Below are 23,808 nucleotides of genomic sequence, written 5' to 3' on the forward strand. Positions count from 1 at the left end.
ATCCTGATGAAGATGGCTCATCAAAAATCTATAGGAGAGCTGGGGATACCTGTACACGCCACCCCTCTCCTGGAATTTTCACACGTCTGACTATTTCAATTTAGAAGAATTTGATCTAAGACAAGTCAAACATATGACTCAGAGAAATTGCCTGGTGATTTTTTGTATCGATTGTTGCAAGACTCGGTTGTTTATAGATTTCAGTTACTGTTTGCCAGCCTGAAGTTTTATCCATGTCTTTATAATTTTAGGTAATTCCAGGAAATAATTAACCAAAACTTGTATTGGGTGGTTGTGAGAATTAAACACGTTAATATGGGTTCAGTATGGAGCTCAGTGTTAAATCCGTAGGAAGCAGCTAGTGAGTGGGGGCTGTAAAAATGATAACAACTTCCAGCAAGCACCAGTTGCCGGCTGCTTGGTGGGTGTGTGGTGAACCCGGTCCTGGGCCTGCGTCATTACGTCACACGTTACGTGCAGTAGAGCCGTGAGCATTGTAGTTCCCGTGCCGACAGTCCTGTGTCCCTCTGAACTTTTCTCCTACTTACAATTAAACTTCGCCTTTTAAACAATAAGCCAGACGATTGTTTTAGAATCCTGAGAGTTCTCATCCAGACCCTTATATTCTGGGGTTTCCCGTATAAGAAAGGAAATGAGATGGAATGTTTTTCTTGGAGTTGCCGAATACTGATTTCTAACTAGACTTTTTACAAAAGAATTGACAGCAATATGCCATCACGTTGAAGATTGTTACACTCTAGGAGGGTATAAAAAGAAACAGGAATGTTTTCTCAGATGGCGACCTTTCCCCAAGTAACTTTCCCTAGGTTTAAAAAAAATATACAGAAGTAGAAAGAAAAAAATTAAGCAGACCATAATCTAATTAGGCAGATAACACATATTGGGGAAAATTTCCTTTTCCACAAGTCCCATTTCCCAGTCTTATTGCTCCTAGATGATGGCTGCCTGCCATGCCTTTTGGGTTCTCCCCCAGTTTTTCTGGACATGTGCACACATACAATATGCACCTTTGTATAGCATATGCGGGCTATCTATTACATATAGATTATGTACTTAAATATGATATAAGTAGAACCATAGTACACAGTCTGTTCTGTCATTTTTTCACTTACCTATGTTTCTTGGAGTTTTTTTATTCATCAAGGGGATTAACATATGTAAAGGGCCTATTAGAGCAGCAGCTGGCATTTTGAAAGCTCAAGAAACACGAACTATTGTTATTTCCAAGTCAGCACATGTAGGTAGATTTACCATATTCCTTTCAGTGGCTTTCTAGTATTACCGAATTGATTATTCTATGGATAGACAGTTACGTCTCTCCAGTTTTTTTAATTTGTTTTTTTTAATTTTTAAACAATGCTGCAAAGAGTATCTTTGACTATATATCTTCTGAGTACCTGTTTGAGAATTCTATAGGATAATTTCATAGAAGAGAGATGAACAGGCCAAAACATATAAGCATTTGAAAACGTGAAGGGTGCCGTGGCATTGCCCCCGGAAGCCGCGCCAGCCGCACCGTCATGGACAGAGGGGAGCGCCTCTTCCCCCATCCCGTGCACCCTGGCCTGCGCCGCCGCCGGGACCACCTCCTCCACGACCTGTGCCCTGAGAGACGGCTCACTGCTCTTAAACGTGTGCTTTTTACACTTATGAGGGAGGCTTGGCATTCTTTAAAATCCTCACAGGGCACTTGTGTTTTCTGTGAACTGCCTTTTCTGTGAACTACCCTTATTTTTATCTTGGATTACCGTCATCTAATTATTGATCGTTTAATTATAACTCTTGGTATGTTAACAAAATTGGTTTTTTGCTTCTCATATGTTGGAAATATTTGTCCTAATTTGTCCCTTGGGACAAATTGTTTGCTTGGGAAAGTTGTTTGCTAATATTCTTCTTATGAAGACATTTAACTACTTTTTATGAAGTTCTATCAGTCTGAGGAAAGGCCTTTTAATAATCAAATTCTGTTTCAATGTGAATAAGATGATTAAGAACAGCGGGTCTTTCTCAGGGTATTTTCCTCACGGATGCACACAGAGTGAAATCATTTGGGTCATGTGTTCTGTGTATGTGGAGGCAGGAAGACGTCTCTCCTTCACCGTACATGGATCTGGCTGTGATAACTCTGGACTTGGGAAGTTCTGTAGGTTTTTGCGTAACAGTACTTAAGGTATTAAGCCTAGAGTATAAACCTGTGGGATTAGTGAGTCATTTCTTTCCTAGCTTGTTTGCGTGCATAACCTCTCACCTATGCATAGAACCTGAGGAATGTTGTGAATGTTCTCTCTGCCCTTTCGGATTTGTAAAAAGGCTGCAGTATGCTGCCCGTTGGCAGGCAGCATGAGGAAACAGGCCGACACATTAGAAACTCCTGCGAGCTTTTTTTGGGATGGGTGACCTGCCCTGCACCTGGGGTCACCCCGTTGGTCACAGGCCATGGGTGGCCCCCATCAGTGACGGAGCCTGCGCGGGTTCCAGCTGTTCATCACAGACAGTGGCCACGCACACAGGAACTCGAGTGTTTAGTCTGTGGCTCAGGCACGTCCACCTCTCATGTGATGACCTCAAAAAGGCTTCTGTTTGTCTCCCTATCATAAACATTTTGGGGTTTTTAAAATATTAACTGGATGGCAATGATTAAATAACAACATCAATATGAATTCAAATGACATCTGATTCAAGCTGTCATTTCAAGAATAATTGGATGAAGGGTTAAGGTTTATCTTGAACCACTTGGATGGCCTTGAATTTAATCTCTTAGTGTCTTTTCTTTTGCTTCTGAGGTGAGTGGAATCAGCAAGCATTGAACTCCTGTGAACTGCCCAGTGCTTCAGGACACTGTACGGATGAAGCAGAAATAAGAGACTTGCTTGGTTCTCCCCCTCGGGGTGAGCTTGCTGTGAAGCTGCTGGTAGTTTGCCCCCAGGCACCCTCACTGCAGTGCCCTCTACATAATGTATGGTCATAATTTTGTATTCTCTTTCTGAGAGAGGATCCTTCAGATCATACATGCTGACCCTGCAAAACCTGGATCCACCCTGAGAACCTAATATTTTACTGCAAAAGATAAGGTTTCCATTTATGAAACTAGACAGCCACTTAAGGGGGTATAAAAATGAAATTCTAACAGGTTCTGCAGAAGTTCAGAGACACAAATCCCGTTTATTTTGCTCCCTCTGCAGAAATCTGGAGTTGTCCAGACGTGTACAAACCTAATGTGAGTATTTTATCCTCACCCCGTCTCCTGCTCAGGCTGAGATCTTGTGACCAGATGTCAGTCTTTGTTTCATTGTAACCAAAATGCAGATTCCGTGCAGCACTGGATTCTTAAGTCGATTTTGTGGGGTTTTAATGCCCATAATTGGGAGATAAGCAATTAAGTTGTGTGAACCTACCTTTTCTGAAGATAAGCTTCATGTACTATTTTATTGTTAGGAAATTACAATAGACATGTTTGTGAGTCCCCGGTGTAATTTTTAAAATCACGTCTCTTGGTTGCGTACTAGCAGATTGCTTATCTTCTGTGAAATCGACATTGAGAAGTCGCTGTAGGACGTGCTAATCCCGACCAGTCAGGAACGGATTGGAGGCAGATGCTGCAGTATTTATGTCCCTCTGGAGAGAAACCTATTTGGAGTCAAGCTTTGATTTTCCTTAAGACTTCTAATCATGTGGCTTTTCTTCTGTGGCTCTGTTTGCTTTCTGTGATTTTTTTAAAAATCTTTTCATAGGTTTTTTTTTCCCATCCTGCCAGTAGGCGCCTTTGTGTTTGACCAGTAGACGGTGGTTGAAAGTCCCACGTGGCTAATTCCACGTGTTTGCTTTCCTCTGTACTTGGGGTGATCAGCCACTCACAGGGAATCCTGCTTTCCGTCTTCTCACCCGGGCGGGGCTCAGAGTTAATCCAGAGCTCGCCGGCTTGCTTTCAGCCCCCCGTGAAGGTTTTTGAATTGTGGTTTGGTTGTTTGTGTTGGGGCTTTGAGATTTTTATCTTCTCTAACTTTAAACATACGTTCCACTTAAAAAATATATTCTTCCCACCATACCATGAAAAAGGGTAAGGGAATAAGTTTCCTCTGAAAATACCCAACGTCAAATGTAAGGAGAAACCTAACTCAGCTAGTAAGCCTCACTGAGAACCAAGAAATGTTTGTCCAAATATTTATATTTTTCTGCAGACGGCTGTCACATTAGCTGCTTTTGGGATATTTCTCAATCATTCTCTCTCTCCCTCTGATCTGCATCTCTGATAGCTCTGCTAAATGAGCAAAATGCCCAGAACAAGCAGAACAGGGGTGAACGAGGTCTCTAGAAACTTTTGCTAAGTCACCGAGGGCGCTCAGGCCACAGCCGGGAAAGGACCGAGCGATAATCTGAAAGAGCCCTTCGCTCCCAGCGAGGTCTCCCGGTGGAGGACTTCTGCAGGGGATTAGGGCTGAAGCCATCCATAAACATTGTGCTTTAAAACTAGTCTGGCTTGAATTTGCTTTCTGAGGTCACAGAGAGGAGACTCAGTCAGTGGGTCTTTGAACTTATTTCTTCTTCCCATGTTTGCTTGCCAAGCATTTTCATAGACACTGTCTCATTTAGTTTATTTATCGTGACGTTACTCCCATGTTTACAGATGCAGTGATTGAGACGCAGAAAGGTTCAATCAGTCAGGGGCAGAGCTGGAGTTCAGACGTACGGTTTTCTGACTTGGCAGCCCTTTCCCAGCAAACCGTATCGCCGCCTCCCACGGTTCGTCACTGCTGGGTCTGTGCATCTGGAGTGTTTCTGTTTATTTGATGTGCTCAGGCCACAGCCCCGGACCTCAATCTGCTCCCTGCACAGGAGGAGTCTTCTTGGAGGACCGGACATGAGAAAGCTTGGGGGGATTCTCGCAAATATGGTACCGCGATGGGGCTGCTGATCTTAAATCCGTGCTCGACCGCACCCAGCGTGGCGACACCCGGCTACAGGAGACGCAGCAGTAGTCCACGAGGACTGGGGCTGCCCTTGCTGGTGAAGACACCTCCGCAGAGGAGAGCTGATCAAAAACGAAATGAAGGCATTTCTTTATTTCCATGGATTCCGCCGTAAGGGCCAAACAGGCTTCCTTTTTCTTTCAGAGTTCATTTAGGACACTTTGCGGGGAAAGCAGGGCTCCCGTCTTTCTCCGAGCCACACGTGGCGCCGAGTGTCATGGTGAAGAGCGTGGGCTTGGGAGTCAGAACGCGAACAGGATTCCAGTGCTGCTGTGCCCCGTACACGCTCCGTGTCCCTGGGCAAGTTCCTTTAGTTTACCAGCTTCAGTTTCCCCGTCTGCAAAGTGAGAATGGAACATGGCCCTTATCTATAGGGTTATTAAGCTTGATAATATAAAGTTCTCAGTATAGTGGCTGGCAAATACTAAATGCTTAAGAGATTATCATTGGTTTTTCTTCCTTCATGACACTTACTACTCTTTGAAATGACCTTTCTTGTTTATCTTGCTCTTCCCTGACCGTCTCCCCTGCTCAGAACCACGTCCGTCTGGTTCATTGCCGTAGCCTTAGGGAGGAATGTTACCTGGCAGTGGGTGCTTATGAATGATTTGTGTAACAAATAAATAATGACTATTACTCATGTCTGTTATAAGCACTTGCACTGGAAGATACAACTGTGAATGTAACCCAGCATCTGCCTACTTTTAGTGGGAGACACAAATTTGTCTCATTATTGTCAAGGCAGTGAGGGCTCAGTGTACACTTTCGTAAAAAATAACTTTATCTTTTAGAGAATTTGTAGGCTCATAGCAAAATTGAGTGGAAAGTGTAGAGTCCTCACATGCCTCCTGCCCCACACACCCTCCCCCGCATCAGCATCCCCCACCAGAGGGGGACATAATCCTTGACCCTCCTTATCACCAAAACCGCGTAGTTCGCGTGAGGATTCCCTCTGAGGGTTGTACGTTCCTCAGGTGCGGGCAAATATGTAACAACGGCATCCGTCCATCATTATAGAGTCACGGAGGGTATCCCCATTGCTCTGAAAATCTGTGCTCTGCCTGTCACCTGCCTCCTCCCCCACCCCAGTCCCTGCCCATCACTGACCCTTTCACTGTCTCCCATAGTTTTGCCTTTCCCAGAATGTCGCATAGCTGGAATCATACAGTAGTACACAGCCTGTTATGATCGGCTCCATTCACCTAGTAACAGGCAGTTAAGGTTTCTCCGTGCCTTTTCATGGCTCGGTAGCTCATTCATTTCCTTTTACCGCTAAGACCCCGTTGTCTGAGCCGCAGTTTGCTTGTTCATTCACCTGCTGAAGGACATCTCGGCTGCTCTCAGGTTTAGGCAGTTGTGAACACAGGTGCTGTGTAGGTGTGTGTGTGGAGGTAAGTTTTCAGTTCCTTTGGGTGACTACCGGGGGGCAAGATCACTGGATCAGGTGAGAAGAGAATGTTCAGTTTTGTGAGAAACCGCTAAACTGTGTCACCGAAGGGCCGTATCACTTGGCGTCCCCACCAGCAATGAGCAAGACTGCTTACCGCCCCATGCCCTCGCCAGCATTCGATGCTGTCTTTTTTCTTTTTGGGCCATTCTCCTAGGTATATAGTCGTATCTCACTGTATTTTTAATTTGCGTTTTCCTAATGGCATATGATATTGTACATCTTTTCATATGCTTCCTTGTCAATCTGTGTATCTTCTTCAGTGAGGTGTCTATTGGCGTCTTTTGCCAATTTTTAAATTGGGTTGTTTATATTCTTATCATTGAGTTTTAAGAGTTTTTGTATATTTGGATTAACAGTTTTTTACCAGATGTCTTTTACAAATATTTTCTCCCTGTCTGTGACCGATCTTCTCATTTTCCTGACTGATTGGGCACTTTTAAGAAAAACCTTTATTCTCCTGGGAGCCGTGAGGGCTGGTCATAGTAAACTTCCTTTCAAGAGCTCATAACACAAAATCAAAATCCATTCAGCTCTCAAATGCTTTCTTAGCGTGAGAAGCAGGGTAAGCATTTTTGAAATGCATATAATATGTTCCAAATTACTTTTTGCAAAACCTCATTTAAAAATAATTAACTTTGTCTTAATTAATTCTAGCATTAGACTGGGCACTTGTCAAATAGTCCTAGATTCATGCTGGCATGCAGTGCTCGTGAGGTCCCTGCACTTCTGTCCCTTTTAGCAGGAGACAGGGCTTCTCACGTCTTCCCTCTGCTCTTCCGAGACCAAGGAGAGGGCTCAGGGCAGAGGGTTTCAGGCAGCAGAGCCTGGAATTAATCATACTGCCTTTGAGGGCCTCACGGCGGCTCACTCTAGTGACGCATTCCCCTCCTGGTGCTGGTCCCTTACAGCCCTAACACATATCAAACATCACAATGAAACTCGTACTATGATTCTTCTTACACTTTTATTTCTTCTAAGAGTTGCTTATGTCTAATTTCAATCACTTATATGGGAAAATTTTTCCAAATAATGCCATATCATTTTCTTTATTTTCGTAACTCCACCCACCGTCCCCCAAAGAGGCAGAAATAAGGAGAATCTTTTGTCCTGCCGCGTATGACAAAGTGAGATTTATCGGCCAGTTGGCCCAGGATGCTCATGCTACTCAGAGAGTGGGGAAGCTTCAGGAAGTCCTGACCTGTGTCGTTTCCTTTTCCAGATAAGAATACAGATGCACCGTGCATCCTGATGAGGGTGGGAATTCCTTTAGATAGGAAGGCCGTTTCTTAAGGTTTTGTGTTAGAGCAGGCGGGTTTCAGCAGATTCTCTCCAGGTTTGGGTGCTTCTGTAACTCCATACTCAAGAAGCCCTCTGACGGTGCACGTGCTGTGGGTTAAAAAAAGGGGGAGGTTGCTGAAAGGTCCACTGGACTCAGACCATTTTCCCTGCGGCTATTAGGAAGAGGAAATTATTTGCTGGTAGAAAAGAAAAGAGAACTATAACAAGGGCTGTGAGGATGTGGGGGTATCAAAATGCTCGTAACATCCAAAGAACATTGAGAACTTTTATAGGGAACGCACTCCGTGAAAGGTCCCATGATCCCGCTGGTTCATGCTTTATCAGGTGGGAAAAAACCAGTTTAGATAGTGAGACTGTAGGAAATGTAACATTTATAACAATTTACATGCCCATCCGTGGCAGGCAGAATAATGGCCCCCCAAACACGTCCAGTCTTAGCCCCCAGATCCTACAATGTGTTGGGTTACATGGCAAAGCAGAATGAAGGTCGCAGATGGAATGAAGGTTGCTAACGACCGCCTTTACAATGAGCAGATTGTTTCAGATTGTCTGGGTGGGCAAAGCGAGTCAGAGGGAAAGACGTGAGGATGGAGACAGGGTCAGAGGGTGCTGCCTTGCTGGCTCTGAGGACGGAGGAAGGGGCGTGTGAGCCCAGGAAGGCGGCCGCCCCTGGGGGCCAGAAAGGCAATCAGGTGGATTGTCTGCTCTGGGAAGGAGCACCTGCTGGCACGGAGATTTCATCCCAGTGTGACTCCTGTCATACTCTGACCAGTACAACTATACGATAATAAATTCGTGTGGTTGAAGCTGCTGAACTTGTGGTGATTTTTGGTGGCAGCAATAGAAGACTAATACAACATAGATAAAATGTTTGGTTTATTAGAAGAGTTGTTCACAATTTGATAAAAAACTGGGAGTTCTTGTCAGGGAGATTGACTCCGAGCATCTAGTGCTCACGGGCTCACGGCTGCTGCAGGTCAGCTGTCGGTTGCCCTTCACCTTTGTTCTGCTCGGGACGCCATGCCCTGGTCAGCCGTGGCCCACGCTCGCGGCCGTGGCAGCATGGCCGGGAACCACGCACGGGGCTTGGCCTCCGCGTGATGGGTGCTGTGTCGCGTTGCTCCCTGAATGGATACCCTTGCTCTGGGTTCCCCGGAGAACTCACTTTGGTACTGTTTCAGAATTACACCCAACCGTAATCACACGAGTGAAAATGGAAATGAGTTCTCTTCCCTGCTGGGTTGGTTGTCTTTGGTACATCTGTCTTTATTTTTGCTGAGTGGACCCGACTGTCACCCGGCAGCACTGTGGGAACCCTCCGTGGGCGCCTGTGGTGATGGCGGAGCCCTGGCTTTATGGGTGGGGGGGGTAGGGATGGTTCTGTCCCAGCTGACGCTGCGAGAGACCTCCCCCCAGACCGGAACCAGGCTGGTCCGCTGCTTGAAATGAGATAAACAACATGTTTCTAAAAGTAGCTTTTTTTGGTCTTCTTTCACTTAGCAAAGGGAAGCAGGACATACAGTTATCCTTTTTTTTTTAGAAAAGAATACCAACTTTCTCAGCAGGTTTAAAAAATGTGCTTCTGTTTGGAAACTAAAAAACAAAACTGACAGAAAACTGAAAGACAAGGTGCATATATTCTGAGTGGCAACTGGAAGCTTTTAAATTCAGCTTTGATGATCTAAAGCAGTGTCTGTGACCACTTTCTAGCAGCTGGTGGGAGGGGTGGATCACCAATTCCTTCATGAATCTGCTGACTCTGCGGACCCCGTCCATAGAAAGGAAGCTCACCATCAAATGTCGTGTGCTGCTCAGGGATCCCCAGACTTCGTTCTCAGTACGTCCACAAGGGCCTGTGTGTTTTGGCCCCTCTCCTCCCCCAGGCACAGCTTTCTTACTGTGGGGGACCAGACACACGTAGACGGCTCTCGGGCCGCAGTGAGTCGGGGGAGGGCGCTGCTCCGAGCTCGTATTATGATGAGGGAAATGTCCTGAGTATGGTTCTGAGAAATAAATTCATTAGTTTAAAAAATGTATTTCTGAATCTTTAAAAGGAAAGAGAGCTGGCTGTTTTTGAGTTATTTTATGTTTTTTTAATCACTTTTCTCTCATTTGACATTTCTTTTTTCTTTTCTTTCCTTTTTTTTTCCACCTCTGTGTGTGTTTCAACTTAACTGTTGAAAGTAACATCAGGCCCCTTGTCCTGGGAAACATAATTCGCTTGCCTTTGGTCTTTAGTGCAGTCGTCAGTAAGCACCAGTGGAGGTGCAGTGATGCTCTGGTGAGATTTTGTAAGCGGTGAAGAGATAAGCAGCCGTCGCCACCAGGGGATTCCATGATCCCAACCTCATATGCACTGTATGTGGCTCTACGCGATGTGTTTCACAGGATTCTTGAAGAAACTGTTCAATAGCAGCATTTTTGGTGGTTGGGGAAAAACCAAGCCACAGGCTGGACTCATTTGTTAATAATGCATTAATTCACCTTAAACCTGAGAAAGATTTTGACTTGTTAACAGACTCTGTGATGGTCGGCATGCTGCCGGTGCCCCAGCCGCCAGTCCTGACCCCACGTCCTCTGTTGTCCTCCGCTCTAACCGCGCAGAGTGTCGTGGCGAGCTGGCGAGCTGAGTCTGCAGCTGACTCTTTAGAATCAGTATGAACTGAAGTGCAAGGGGGTGGGTGGTATTGATGAGCCACCCAGCTCTGGGGACAGAAAACGGGCCAGAGAAGAGACCTGGATGATAAGGGTCACCTTTTTGTTTTCTTTCTCAGGATGAATAGTAATGATAAAATCTTTGTTTTATTTTTGGTCTCCACTCTAGGCAGCTGTGGGTTGTGGCTGGGTGAAGGTAGTCTTCTCAAGGAAAATTTGGTAGCATTTTTGTAACTGTCCAGTGAGGTACTTTTGCTGTTGCTGTTGCCTGAACTTGCAGGGACTACTCTGAAAATAACCTGTAGAACCCAAGGACAGGCCCGGAGATGGCCCCTTCCCAGCAGCGCCCCGGGTAGGAGGAGAGCAGCCCTTACGGGGCCTTCCAACGTTAGTCGTGGGAAGTGTTTGCCTGCAGAACCAGACCCCACGAGCAGAAGGCACGCTGCGGGTTCTCTGCAACAGAACAAGGAGTGTTTTCTTTTTTCCCACAGAACAAGGTGTTTTTGCCTTGTTGCCTTTGACCTTTGTCTTCTCCCTGAGCAGCCAACTCCGCGGTGGTAACAAGCCGTTTCTGAGGTAGGCTTTGTGGCCACGACCCAGCTCTCAGGTCAGACCTGGGCGGAGAGGTGCCCGCCACGGAGGACGTCACTTATTCAGAGCCACTAAAAACAGCCCCCTGGCCCGTCTGCGGGATGCAGCTCACGGTCCGCTTCACCGGGCGCTCCAGACATCTGCAGGCTCTTTCGCCCGCATCGTCCTCCCGAGTCAGGGTCAGCTTCTGAACATTTCTCTCGTGTCTGACCTGTATTCGCGCAGGTCAGTTAAAGCAACATGTCTCAGATGTCCATAGGCGGGGGCTCTCGCCAGGAAAGCCAGGGCTCCCAGAGGTCCTTGAGTCAGCAGCTTCCTGTGAGGTCTCTTTCCTCGAGTTCCCCCGCCCTGGCCCTGTTCTTTCTTCATCCCCGGCGAGTAGCTTCTTCCCTTCTCTTCCCTCCCAGCCCGCCTTGCCTTCGGGGTAGTAGAGGGTAGCCATTCCTTCCTTTGGCAAATGTTTGTGGCGTGTCTGCCGAGAGCAGGCTCTGTTCCCGGCTCGGGGGACACAGCAGAGAGCAAGATAAAGTAGTAAAACCAAAGTCCTTACTGTGACCTCCCAGGCCCTCACGATCTGTCCCCGTCCCCGCTGTGCCTCCTCGTCTCTCCCTGCACTCGCTCTGTCTCTCCTTCCCCACCGGCCTTCTTGGTGTTTCGCAAACCGGCCGCCCGACACTGCCCGCAGGCCCTGGCCCGGCGCTCCCTTCTGCTTGGCAGACTGTTCCGGAGAGAGCTCTGCACCGCCCCCCACCCCCGCACCCCCCGGCGCATTCCACGCCCTTGTCTCCTCCACGGGGGACCCTCCCTGAGTGCTCCTGGGGTCACCTCTCCGAGCCTCCAAGCACGTCAGTCATCCTGACCCGCTTTCTGCTTCCCCTTCGTGCTGTTTACTCTCTGACTTAGTATTTATCAACTAACTATGAGTTCGTCGTCTCTCTCCCTCCCCTACAGGGTACACTCCGCGAACACGGGGGCTTTCGTTTGCTCGCTGCTGCGCCGCCCATCCCGGTGCCCAGACTGGCACCTGGACGCGGGTCTTAGGAACCATTCATTGAATGAGGACGGAATGAGTGAAAGAATAAACAACCGAGTGAATGAAGAAAAAGCTCAATGTCTCTAACCTCCGAGAATTTAGAAGCTGGTGGGGGAGACGTAGAATAAATAAACAAAAGAACTACAGCTTGTGCGGTAGGGCAGTAGCTCAGAGGCTGGTAAGTCTAGGAGGGTTCAAATTCCTGCTCCACTGACTACCAGTGTTTTCAAGGGCAAATCTCTGGGCCTCCTTTTCTCATCTGTGAAATTGGAATAAGAGTTATCACCCTACAGGATTACTCTGAAAACTAAACAAATAGAATCATGTGAAGTGCTTACTTAGCACAGTGCCTGGCATATAATAAGCTCTTGATAATTTTTAACTGCTATTACTGTTGGGTGACTTGCAGAATCAAGTGGGGCCTGGGACGGTCTTCAGGACTTCCCCCATCCTGGCCTGCTGTTGCCGGGCCGGTTGTGTCTGGGAGCAGAGGCTGGAAAGGCCCTGCCAGAAAGACCATCCCCGGCCACCGTTGTGTCTTGGGTTTTCTTTGAACTGCCCACATCCCTTGTCCTCCCTTCAAACATGTATTAAACAATTCCTCTGCCCAGACGGGCCCTCAACAATACACCCATCCCCCGTGGAAAACCTGTTTCCTGTTTAAATATTAGCAACCAGTGCAACATTATGTAGGTTTTTCTTTTTCTAGTAATTTTTAGGCCGCAGTAAATCATTGCTCAAGGCTGTACTTTAGAAGGTATTTGTAAGTCCGTCTTGTGCCTTGTGATGCAGAGACAACCATGTCAAAAGTCATTCTGACAGCTTGTGCTTTAATGTGTTTTCTGAGTTCCCATTCAAAGAAGGGCGGTCCTCCTCGCTCAGCCTTCTTAGGAGGCTGGGGCTTTGATCTCAAATCCTCGGGAGGCTTTGCAGAGATTGAAGGTGACACTGTTGACAGGTTCGTCTGTAGCTCTTCTACTGCCATTAATTACACACAGGTACACACCCTTTATTTACTCCCACGGAGTAAATGAATTGAACTTGACTTTGGTTTTTGGTGGGAAGCTATGAGAGGGTCCAGGAAACATCAAAGGGATACTCTTAATCTAGTAAAACTGACTCTCCGATACCCTGGTTTGAACATTAAAGCGGTCTCGATTCCAAAGCTGGCCTGGCTTCTTCACTGTAAAGCGTTAATTCTCCTTAATGATAAAAGTTCAGGGGCAAGTAATCCCCAGCCCGTTAAACTGCAGAGGGATACAGGCACTTCAATTTTATCTCACCTCTCAAGGTCTCTTTTGTAAAATTGTATGTACTTTGTTTTTTTGCATTTTCATACTGCTTGCGCTTTCAAGATCTTAGCTTAAATAAGAATCTTAAAACTTCTTTTCTTTTGCATTTTAATTATAGATCTTTGGAAGGGCTGCAGCTATCCTAAAGCCTTATTATGCTCCCAAACCTTCAGAAATGCAGGCACAGATGGGGTACAACCATTGTATGCGCAGATGGTGCCTCGCAGAACCTGGTAGCCGGGAGGCCTACTTTCCTGTCTGCTGAGGGAACCCCACTAAACCACTCTCACTGACCCCAGCAAATGGCCATCTACATGCCTGTTGGGGGCCCGTTTTAAGTTCTAAAGAGTAGTGAGCAGAAGAGAAAAATCCTCCTCTCTCGGAGTTTATGTTTAAATGGAAAACCACCACAGTAGGTACATGAATCACACAGTCTATGCGCAGGTGTTAACGGCAGGGGTGTTAGAGTTGGTTGGTGTTTTCAGCAGGGTGGCCTGAGAAGGCCTCACTGGCGAAGTGACGTTTGCGCAAAGACCGGAAGGAGCCGGCAGACGAGCGTGCCATTGGCCCAGGTGTGGGAAGAGGCAGCGGGGAGTGCAGGATGCTGAGGCTGAGATGCCCGGGTGTGGGCAGAGCAGCAAGGAGGCAGGGCAGCTGAGGGAGGGCATGCAGGACACAGGGTCAGAGGTGTCAGGAGCAGGCTGCTAAGGGCCCTGTGAGACAGGAAAGACGTTGGCCTCTTCTCGAGTGAGGTGTGGGCCCCGGGAGGTTTTGAAGCGAGCAGTGACGTGAGCTGATGGACACTGAGTAGCATCCTGTGACCGCTGCACAGAGGCCAGCGGACTGGTTAGATGGCCGTTGCACTGCTGTAGGTCAATGATGCGGTAGGTTGAGCCAGGGTGGAAGTGAGGAGAAGTGTTTAGATCCGGGACACACTCTAAAGGCACCATCAAAGGATTTCCTGGCGGCTCCGGCGAAGAGCTAGGAGCATCTGCAAGCTCCGAGCCCGAGCACCTTCGCCATGCGGACCTCTGCCACATGCGCGTTATTGTCAGTGGTTCTTACTGGTCTCCCAATTATTATCAATCAATCAATCAATCAGTCTGGTCCTGGTTATGAGCCTGGGACACTCTGACAGCTGGGAGAGACAACTGTGTGGTCTTGTCAGCTCGCTTTCTGAGAAAATGGTACCAGCTTCACCCATGAGAGAGGACTTTGCTCCCCAGGGTAGGTCCTGGTTGCGCAGTCCTCCCCGGCACGGCCCGCTGCTCCTGTGGCAGGTCACTGTGGGAGAGGACGGGGCAGGGGTTGGCGCCGCCCAGCCGGCGTCTCAGCCCCGAGTCTGGAAAACACAGAGAAAGGGCCGCAGAGTTTGAGAAGCTAAGGCAAAGACAAGGAGTGGGAAGATCGGGAAACTTTTAGTCCAAACACCTCTGAAGAGAAAAATCACAGGAACACAGACGCACAGTAAAATGTGTGTCTTTTCCGTGTAAGGGGTTTCCCTTTCTATTTCTCTCTCCCACGGCTCCCAGTGGGAAGAGCAAAGACGTGGTATTTCCAGAGTCAGCAGAGAGAGGATGAATGGACTACCCCAGCACATGACCAAAGCGAAGGTTAAGTCCCGCGTTTAGCTGTGGAAGATATGCAGGAAGAGTGTGCGGATTGCTGTGGTCACACAGGTGGGCGGTACGGTGGCCCTCGGAGAGCCCACTCCTCACAGCACCCGCCCTGGCCTTCCCGACTCACACCGACCACCAAGCGGACTGCGAGAGAACAGGAGGGCCTGCTCGCTGCGCGGGTGGCCACGGGAGAGCCAGAAGCCCCAGTCTGTTTATTTACCAGGGGCCTCATTTCCCATCCCCGCCTTGCGCACGTGGGCGCGAGCAAATCGTCATCTGGCGGAGTTCTTATCTCAGGAAAGGCACAGGGCAGCCCTGGAAGCCCTCTAAATAGCAGGTGCAGGGCAGAGTGAAGACGACCAGGGAGGGTGGAGGCCGGTGGAAAATATTTTCAGGAGGCCAAGGAGTCCATGAGGCTGATGGGCTTGGAGAGAGAGCAGGGGATTGTGTGCGTGTGTGGGGCGGGCTAGTGCCTGAGGGCATTCACTGAACCGACCAGGACAGCGTGACTGGGAGGCCAGACGGGCTGGCGTTTGGTCAAACCAGATGGTGGACCTTTATTTTTAAAAGCATTTTAAATCCTAGGGACCAGGAACCGTGAGGGTTGTGAGGCCTTGAATCCCACTAGTAGAAGATAAAAGTGTGCTCTTTCTAATAGTAAATGCACCAATTGTGGAATTTCTATTATCAAAACTTTGGCACAGACTACCAGCTTGGGAAACTCCAGGGGATCTCCGAGTTCTTCATTGATGGGAAGATAAACTAGAGAAATAGCCTAAGCATTATAAGTTAATGTAAAGATTCTTTTTTTAAAGCAATAAATTCTTTTAATTAATTTATTTTTTAAATATTTTTTACTTTACTTGTTGTTGCAGTACAATTTTCTATCTTTTACTCCCATCCTAACCCACACACCCAGCCCTCCCCTCCTCCTTCCCATTTTAATGTAAAGATTCTCAAAGAATTCAAAGTAAATTAACTAAATGTACATTCTGAACCAAATAGAATATGATACAGTTGTGTGAAACAGGCTGGCTCGCATACAGAGTTGGAAGAACAGCTGACAGTGTCATCAGGGACAGATGGATTGTTTAGTAAATTCTGAGTACGTCGTGAGCCGGACGTAGAAACGTAAGCACCTGTTGCTTTCTGGACCACTGGCCCCGGTGCTGGGGTCGCTAGTTGCTGTGTCTCCGTGAGCCCAGCCGCTGCTGCGTGCCCACGGCTGCTCCCCGGGCTCTGAGACACGACAGCTCTGTTCTTCAGTCCTTGTCTCTGTCTCAGCCGTGACCCGAGGGCCCAGGTTTATCTCCGTAACCCTCTTCCAGCCGGACTCACCCTGGAAGAAACCCCAGTCGAGGGGCAGTGTGCAGCCGATGAGTTGTTTTGTGCGCGCGTGTGTGACGCGGCGTGAAAGCCGTTCTGATAGACACAGCAGGGGCGTGGGGGCGTCGGGCTGCGTGCTCGAGAGTTCATCAGGGATCGTGGAACAGCCGATCCTTCTGCTGAGAGGAAAAGTCTAATTTCATTTGTTAAAAAGTCAAAGAAGTGTTAAATATTAAGAGAAAGTTTTAAGTAGGGCGATTCATTGTCCTTTTTCTGTCTAGAACATACCAGTGTACCCAGTTAGTAAATCTCCATGATGCAGTATCATTTTGGACGCGATTTCATAAACATTTCTTTCCCGACTTACCCCTGCAAAGAATATCTGTCATCTGGGGGCAGAGCTTGGGTGGCGGTGATGCGTTGCAGCCCCGCTGACTGGGTTTCCCCGTTTTGTCTGTGAAGGTACGGGGACCTGACGAGCCCCAGCTGGGAAGAGGACGGGAGCCCCAGCTCGTCGGAGTCCAAGGCGGTGGTCAGGAAGTGAGTATGTCTTCTCTCTGCAGCTCCAGCATCGCGGCGCGACTCTTCGCCTGGGGGGAACGTAGCCAAGTGGAGTTTTGTTCCTTTGGAGTTTCGCCATGTTTCCCCGTAACGTATAAGCACGTGCAATTATTCTTTGATTATCCAATGATACTCATTGATTCATCCAGTAAAAATGTATTGAGTGCCTGCTGTTTGCCGGGTCCTGTGTTAAGGGGTACAGCCACGGACAAAGTAAATAAGTCCCAGCTCTTGCAAAGCCAGACTTTTAGCAGAGAGAGACAAAGAACCCACCCAAAAAGGATGCGGTAGGTCAAGGGGGCTGGACCCTGAGGGAGAGTTGGACTCACATTGGGTACTAGGACTGCGCTTTCTGATCTGGTGACATGGGTTCAGACACCTGGGGAGGCTTAAAGGATACCCAGGGCGAGGAGAATACGGGAAAGGCTGTGAGGCAGGAGCAGTTGGGAGGGGTTGCGGGGGGAGCAGGGCGAGTGAAGTAGCGGTTGCTAGGGGATACGATTTGTAACATGGTAGGAACCCCAGCCCACGTGGGGACTCAAAGGCCATGGGAAGCACTTTGAATTTTATTCTGACGAAGGTGAGCATTGAGAAGGTTTTGTGAAGACTAGTGCTAGACCCGACTGATATCTTTAAAGGCTGGCTCTGGCTCTGGCCGTGGCAGTGGGGGCCAGAGAGCCAGCAAGCAGCCTGGTTAGGCCCCTTAAGAGGATCCAGGCAGAGGATGAGCGTAGGTGGCCTCGAGGTTTCCCTAGAGGAACTCGGCTTCTGCAGAGCGTTGCGAGCGTGGCGGACAGACTGTGCGCATGGGCATAGGAGCAGGCACAGGATGGAACGGCAGCTTTACGAGACAAGACGGACGGGGGCGCAGGGACAGGTCGGTGGGGAGTGTGTGTGAGCAACTCAGTCTTAGACGTGCTGATTTTGAGGTCATCGGGCGATCCCAGATTTCAGGGAGAAGCGGGACTGGAGGTCCGCACGTGAGCATCTTTAGTGGGTCCGCGGCATTTAAAGCTGTGGGACTGCATGTGACCCCTGGGGACGAAAGGCAGACAGAGAGGAGAGAGGTGCCAAGAAGTAGGTGGGCAGTTAGATTCAGGCGGGGCGGCAGGACGGGGCTTTCTGACCCGGCAGCGCTGAACCAGAGCTTTGCTTCTGTCCAGTGTTTGGAGTCAGGGAAGGAGGGGGTCAGGCAGAGGGGGCTGGAGCAGAGCAGCCGGCAGGAAGGAGAAGAAAGAGCTCATGTTCCAGAAGACAAGCAAAGAGGGGGTTTCGGGGGCGAGGAGCGAGCAGCTAGGGCTGCTGCCACCCGCACATCAAGTGAGAGGAGCCTGGGACGTTCCCCATTGCGTCTGCAGCTCTTCGACCCCGACCCCTCGCAGATGTGGGTTAAGAGAGGATGGAAGGGGAGGAAGTAGGGATGGCGACTTTGACAACTTTGGGGAGTGGTTTTGCTGTAAAGGGGAACAGAGAAATGGGATGGAGAATGGTCTGGGTACGGGGGCGTTTATTGTGTTTGGTTTTTACAATGAAAGATAGTTTATGCTGATGAGAACAATCTTGGAGACACTCAGGAAAAATCCGTGGTGCGGGGGTGGGGCCGCCGCCGTAGCAGCGGTGTTCCTGCGTAGACGGGACATTCGTCAGAGCGCCTGAAACACGGGTGGTGAGTGCTCACGTGGGGGCCACAGTGCAGGAAGGAATCCCATGGAACCTTTAACTCAGAGGATTGACCGAGGGACTCTTTCTCCTGAACCCAGGGATGAGAAGGTTGGAAACTGTCTTTTTAACTCCCCAAATAGGCTCCAGGTAGTTTTTATATTTTCTTGGATGGGCTGTAACTTTCCAGCAAACCAGACACACCAATGTAGATGTTTGAATGCCAAGCGCAAGGTGTCGCGAGTAGAGCCCATGCTTTTTTTCCTGGAGGGCTTGGGGGAGGCTCCTTGGAGGTGACGTCTGAGGCAGGCCCCACAGCGGGGGTGTGTGAAGATGTCGGTGGTAGAGCCATCCAGGCAGAGGGAACAGTGGGACCAAACCAGGGACGGGCAGTGTCCATGACCTTTCAGGGGACAACACAGCATCGGTGTGGCCGCTTCACACTACACAGGGTGGGGTGAAGGGAGTCGGCGGAGCTGAAGCCAGATCGGGGCTGTGGCATGAAGGGCTTCACTTCCTCCCGAGAGAATCTGGACTTTCCCTGGTGGACAGGCAGTGGACGGTCAGCTCCAGAACGCTCGGCCAGGAGCGCAGTAATATGAGCTAGATGATTCTGGAGAACGGCTTAGACTTAGTGCCTTCTTATTCAAAGTGTGGCCACGGACCAGCAGTTTCAGCACCGCTGGGGAGCTCGTTAGAAATGTGGAAGGCCCTGGCTGGCATAGCTCAGTGGATTGAGTGCGGGCTGCAAACCAAAGTGTTGCAGGTTCAATTCCCAGTCAGGGTGCATGCCTGGGTTGCAGGCCACGGCCCCCAGCAACCGCACATTGATGTTTCTCTCTCTTTCTCTCTCTCTCTCTCACTCTCTCTCTCCGCCCCCCCTTTCCCTCCCTTCCCTCTCTAAAAATAAATAAATAAAATCTTTAAAAAAAAAGAAATGTGGAATCTCGGGGCCCCACCCCAGACCTGGATTAGAATCTGCATTTTCACAATATCCTCAAGTGACTCCTGCATACTTTAAAGTTCCCCAGGGTTAGAGGGGGTTTGTTGCTGTTGTTGTTAATTTGGTTTTTCCATGAGAACTAACAATGATGATACATTTTTAAAAAGAACATTGTTCTAATGCATCTTTTTAAGCACATGTGGGAGAGGAGGTACTGTGAGAGTCGAGAGGTCAGAGGCTTGTTAAATGTTACCTTGACCCGATTCAGAAATACGTGTGTTGTTATCCACATATTTTGGAATCAGGTCCCATCCAGAGCTTCCATTCAACTAGCCACCTGCACACCCCAAGGAGAATACCAGCCAAAAAATACCCAGAGCTTTTCTGTTCCCTGGGGGGTGTTTGAGATTAACTAGGTTTCTGGGAAGCAGCAGTTAAAGAGAATCGATTTGTACCCTGGCTGGGAAGAGTCATGTTATTTCAAAGGCCTGTTGTTACAGAACTTCGTTCAGAGTCATTGTGCCCCAGGAACAGTGAGTGGGTGGAACTCCAGGGTAAGCTGTTTTAAAGGGCTTTACGGCCTTAAGCACACCAGGCCTTAACAAAGAGCTTCACACAGAACTCCCCCAGGACTCCGTCATCTGGGGACAATGGTCCTTTCCCGAGGCCGCGCAGTGAATTGGGAGAAAGTTCTTGACCCTTTTTCTCAGACTGAGTTGCCTTTAAAAAAAATTGTGCCTGATGAGAACATGCCACTTCATTTGATAATGGGAGGCTGTGTCCTGCAGATACCGGAATGCTAACCCCTGTGTCTGCTGGCCTCTTCCTTCCTTCCATTCCCCGTTCTGCCGTGTCCCTGCTGTTCCCGCTCTCCTTCTGTTTCGCTTCATCTCACTTCACCATTAGCTTTTTGCTCTTTCTCTGAAAGCGCCCGCGTCCTGATCCTTTCTGTGACTGAGTGGGGTCCCTGCTTTGTCCTCCCGAGGGGCAGGCAGGGGAGCCCCGTCTCCGTTCCACAGGTGACGGAGTGGAAGCCCCGGCATTCTGGCGTCTGACCAAGGAAGGCTTCCTGAGGGCTGATAAATGCGGAGCGGGCGTGGCGACAGGGTGGTTCTCAATGGGGTGTTTCGCCCTCAGAGGACGTTTGGCAACATCTGGGGAAATTTGGGTTTCAACTCGGTGCGGGGATGTGTTTGGCATCTAGTGGGCCGAGGCCAGGATCGCTGAGAGTCACCCTATGATGCACAAAGTGCGCCCCCCCCCCGCCCCCCCAGCAGAGAATTCTCTGATCCGACCCGTCTCCAGTGTCCGGGGAAGAAACCCAGCTGTGTGGAGATGAGGCTGCACCCCCCAAGTCTTTATGACTCTCCAGCCACGTGCAAGAACAGGGCCATGGGTATTTGGCAATGTATTTATTCATGTCCCTTCTTGTAATTAGGAGAATCAAGTGCTGAGGTGGCCCAGGAGCCCACCGTGGGGTGGTGGAAGGTGACCGGCCCTGGGGAAGGGGCCTGGAGGACTTGGGGTTCAAGAGCTCCCTCAATCACTCTGTCACCACCAGCCCTGTGACCGCGTCACTTTACTTCTCCATTTCAGTTTTTTACCTGAAAAATGAGTGCTTGGAATATGTGGGTACTGAGGCCCTTTCAAGTTCAATGGTGTCTGTATAGGGTAACATTTATTTAGCTTTCTCTTTAGCTTTTTTAAAATGAAAATGAGTATCAGAAACAGAGATATAGTCCAAATATTATATTGACTTTTTGAGAAGCAGCCTTAACTGCTTTCCTGGGTGGAAAGGCTATGTAACCAGCTTTGATAAAACAGGAGGACAAATAGACAGTGGCTTTGATTCACTTGTTATTGATTGTGACCTCACAACTGCACACTATGGTCCTTAACAAGGAGCTGAGCTAAAGCGTTGCACTGTGGGTAAGACAAAGAGTGGCAAAATGCCCACTGTTTTCCTTTGCTGTGAATCTGTCTTCTTGTGATTTCAGGTGGGAAACAGACGGCAGGAAGAAGTAAACATCCTGCTTTAGGGCAGTTGCCTTTGGTTTTGGCGAGTTTTAGGGATGGGGAGTCACTGTGGGGTTTAACCATGAACAGGAAAATGCTCAGGGATTGTTGGGTTTTCAGTTGTTGCTGTAAAGCATAGAGCAAGGCTTACATTTTATACAGGCTCCTAAGTCCCAAGATGCCAGTCTTTCCTGTACGTCCAAATATGGATCTAATCAACCACACAGAGCATAAGAGAACTTAAAAGAAGGAAACAGAGGAAATACAGATGAAACGAGTCAGGATGCAAGATTGATTTCTGGTGTCTTGGCCCACAAGCGACTAGTGTTCTTCATGCGCTTTGGAAAGAATCAGATTGTGCCCTGACCTCCACCCGTGGTTCCAGCCCTGAGCATGCACGTTCCAGCTTTATGCAATCTCGGGAACCTTTCAAGTTCTCTGGCTGAAACAAGAATCCCTTCTACTGCAAGGAACCCGACTTCCAAGGCCTCTAGACGTTGGAATCTTCGCCACCCAGTGATTTCTGACGTTAGTGCGTTAGACTGGCCTATCGTGTTTGTTTCCACCCTCCCTGAAGTTGCCACTATCGGAAAATCAGGAAACTCACTTCCTGTGACAGAAGAAAACATCTCTGCCCACGCTCATTCCACCTGTACCCTTTTCCTCCTTCCTGCTGGCGTTTTCACACGACAAAATGCTGTCTGTTTAGGGTAGTAAACCGATTCCGGGTCAGGGTGCGTATGAGGTTGTGGGTTCTATCTCCAGTCAGGGCGCACACGGAGGCAATCAGTCCATGTTTCGCTCTCACATTGACGTCTCTCCCCCCCGTCTCTTCCTTCCTCTCTAAAATCAATGCACATATTTAACAATAAAAAAAAAAAGCATAATAAAATCAACCAGCTGGGAAAAAGAAGCTTTTCCTAGTGCAGACTGGTCACCGTCCTTGACTTCAGAAGCGAAGGGAGTGTGAAGAGGGGACACTGTCCACGTGGGGCCCGAACACCCCCATCTCCTCGCTCCGGAACGGAGCCGAGGGCAGAACATCTGGACACGTGACTTCACTTAAAGAGGTTTGAAACTCCTCAGGAAATGACACTCTTTTCTTTATTTTCTTTAACAGCCACTGTAATGTGGACATCGCTTCTGTTTTGCTTTCTTTGACGTTCCTCACTTGCCTCGAGACGGCCGCGTTTTGTTTTCTCAGGGTCTTTACCACTGCAGTGCCTCGGACTGTGGGAATCCTTCCACTCTCACCTCCACACGCCCAGGTTGTGTGACATCAGTGGCATTCCTGTAACCCTTCCCCACCAGTGGTAAACAGGGACACCGGTTTCAGTCACCAGTAGAGAATCCTGTACACGGTAGTTATCCAAGACAGTGGAAACACTTTAGAGAAAAGGGAGATGAGTTATAAAAGTTGGCTGTGATTCTTTAATGCCTGAGAGACTTTACAGTGGAAAGTATTTAAAAATCTTCCCAGAGAGTTTGCAGCCAATATTCATTCACTCCAGCAAATTCAAATACTCTAAGAAAGCAATCGAAATTAATCTGAGTAGTTGTGACAAAAATGAGGGGGAAAAGAGGGTTGAAGAACAGAGCAAAAATGAGATGTGAAACTCCATATTTAGGGAATTAAAGGCTATAATGCAAAAAGAATATTTTTAAAAAGTCTAAGTTTACAAAAACAAAAGAAGAAATGGACAAGTAACATGCTGCATAAAAGAACTTGATATTGTCTTTATCCATACTGGAAAAAGAAAACTAGAAATGATAGTTTTAGAAGTCATTGAAATCTTTGATCAACAGCGTGTATTTAAGGGAAAGGAGTAGGCTTCCAAGCAGAAAGTGCTTTTCTCACAATGAAGGAGGAGTGTATCAGCATTGATACAACAAGAAGAAGCACCAGTTACCCGAGAATCCCCTGGAGTTTTCTGCATGGCAGACGACGGCACACAGACCTCACAAACAGAGTCTGTCACTTGCTCCGCCCTGCGGCCTCCTGGATGACGAGGAGGATGATAACCGTCAGCACCACGCTGGCCGCCACCGGGGGCTGAGAGTCTGTGCTGCGCTCACGGTCCCAGGCATCCTGCCAGGCCCTCATACCCCCTTCTACCGTCGGAGGTGGGCTGTGCGATACTGTCCTCACTCCAGCGGCGTGTACACCGAGGCTCCAGCAAAGATGTGCACTTTGAGACCGAGCATCTGGTGTTTGAATTCAGGTCCAGCTGACTCCAAGACCTGGGCTTCTCACCATTTTGCTCGCATGCCTGTATTTAAAGATTTTATTTACTTTTAGAGAGAGGAGTAGGGAGAGAGGAAGAGAGGGAGAGATGCATCAACGTGCCAATGTGTGAGGTTGGTTGTCTCCCACAC

General features: G+C 48.6%; 1 protein-coding gene across 3 annotated transcripts in view; it reads left to right on the forward strand.

The window, feature by feature from the left end:
• RGL1 (ral guanine nucleotide dissociation stimulator like 1) overlaps window positions 1-23,808 on the forward strand; it is a 215,887-nt gene that overhangs the window by 141,465 nt on the left and 50,614 nt on the right. For all 3 annotated transcript variants that reach the window (XM_045838522.1, XM_045838523.1, XM_045838524.1), the window contains one exon: window positions 16,716-16,793. In XM_045838522.1, the coding sequence (XP_045694478.1) occupies window positions 16,716-16,793 (78 nt within the window). The remainder of the gene's footprint in view (window positions 1-16,715; window positions 16,794-23,808) is intronic.

This window comes from Phyllostomus hastatus, unplaced genomic scaffold (assembly GCF_019186645.2).
Source record: "Phyllostomus hastatus isolate PE091 unplaced genomic scaffold, TTU_PhHast_1.1 phas_contig_283, whole genome shotgun sequence".
NCBI lineage: Eukaryota > Metazoa > Chordata > Mammalia > Chiroptera > Phyllostomidae > Phyllostomus > Phyllostomus hastatus.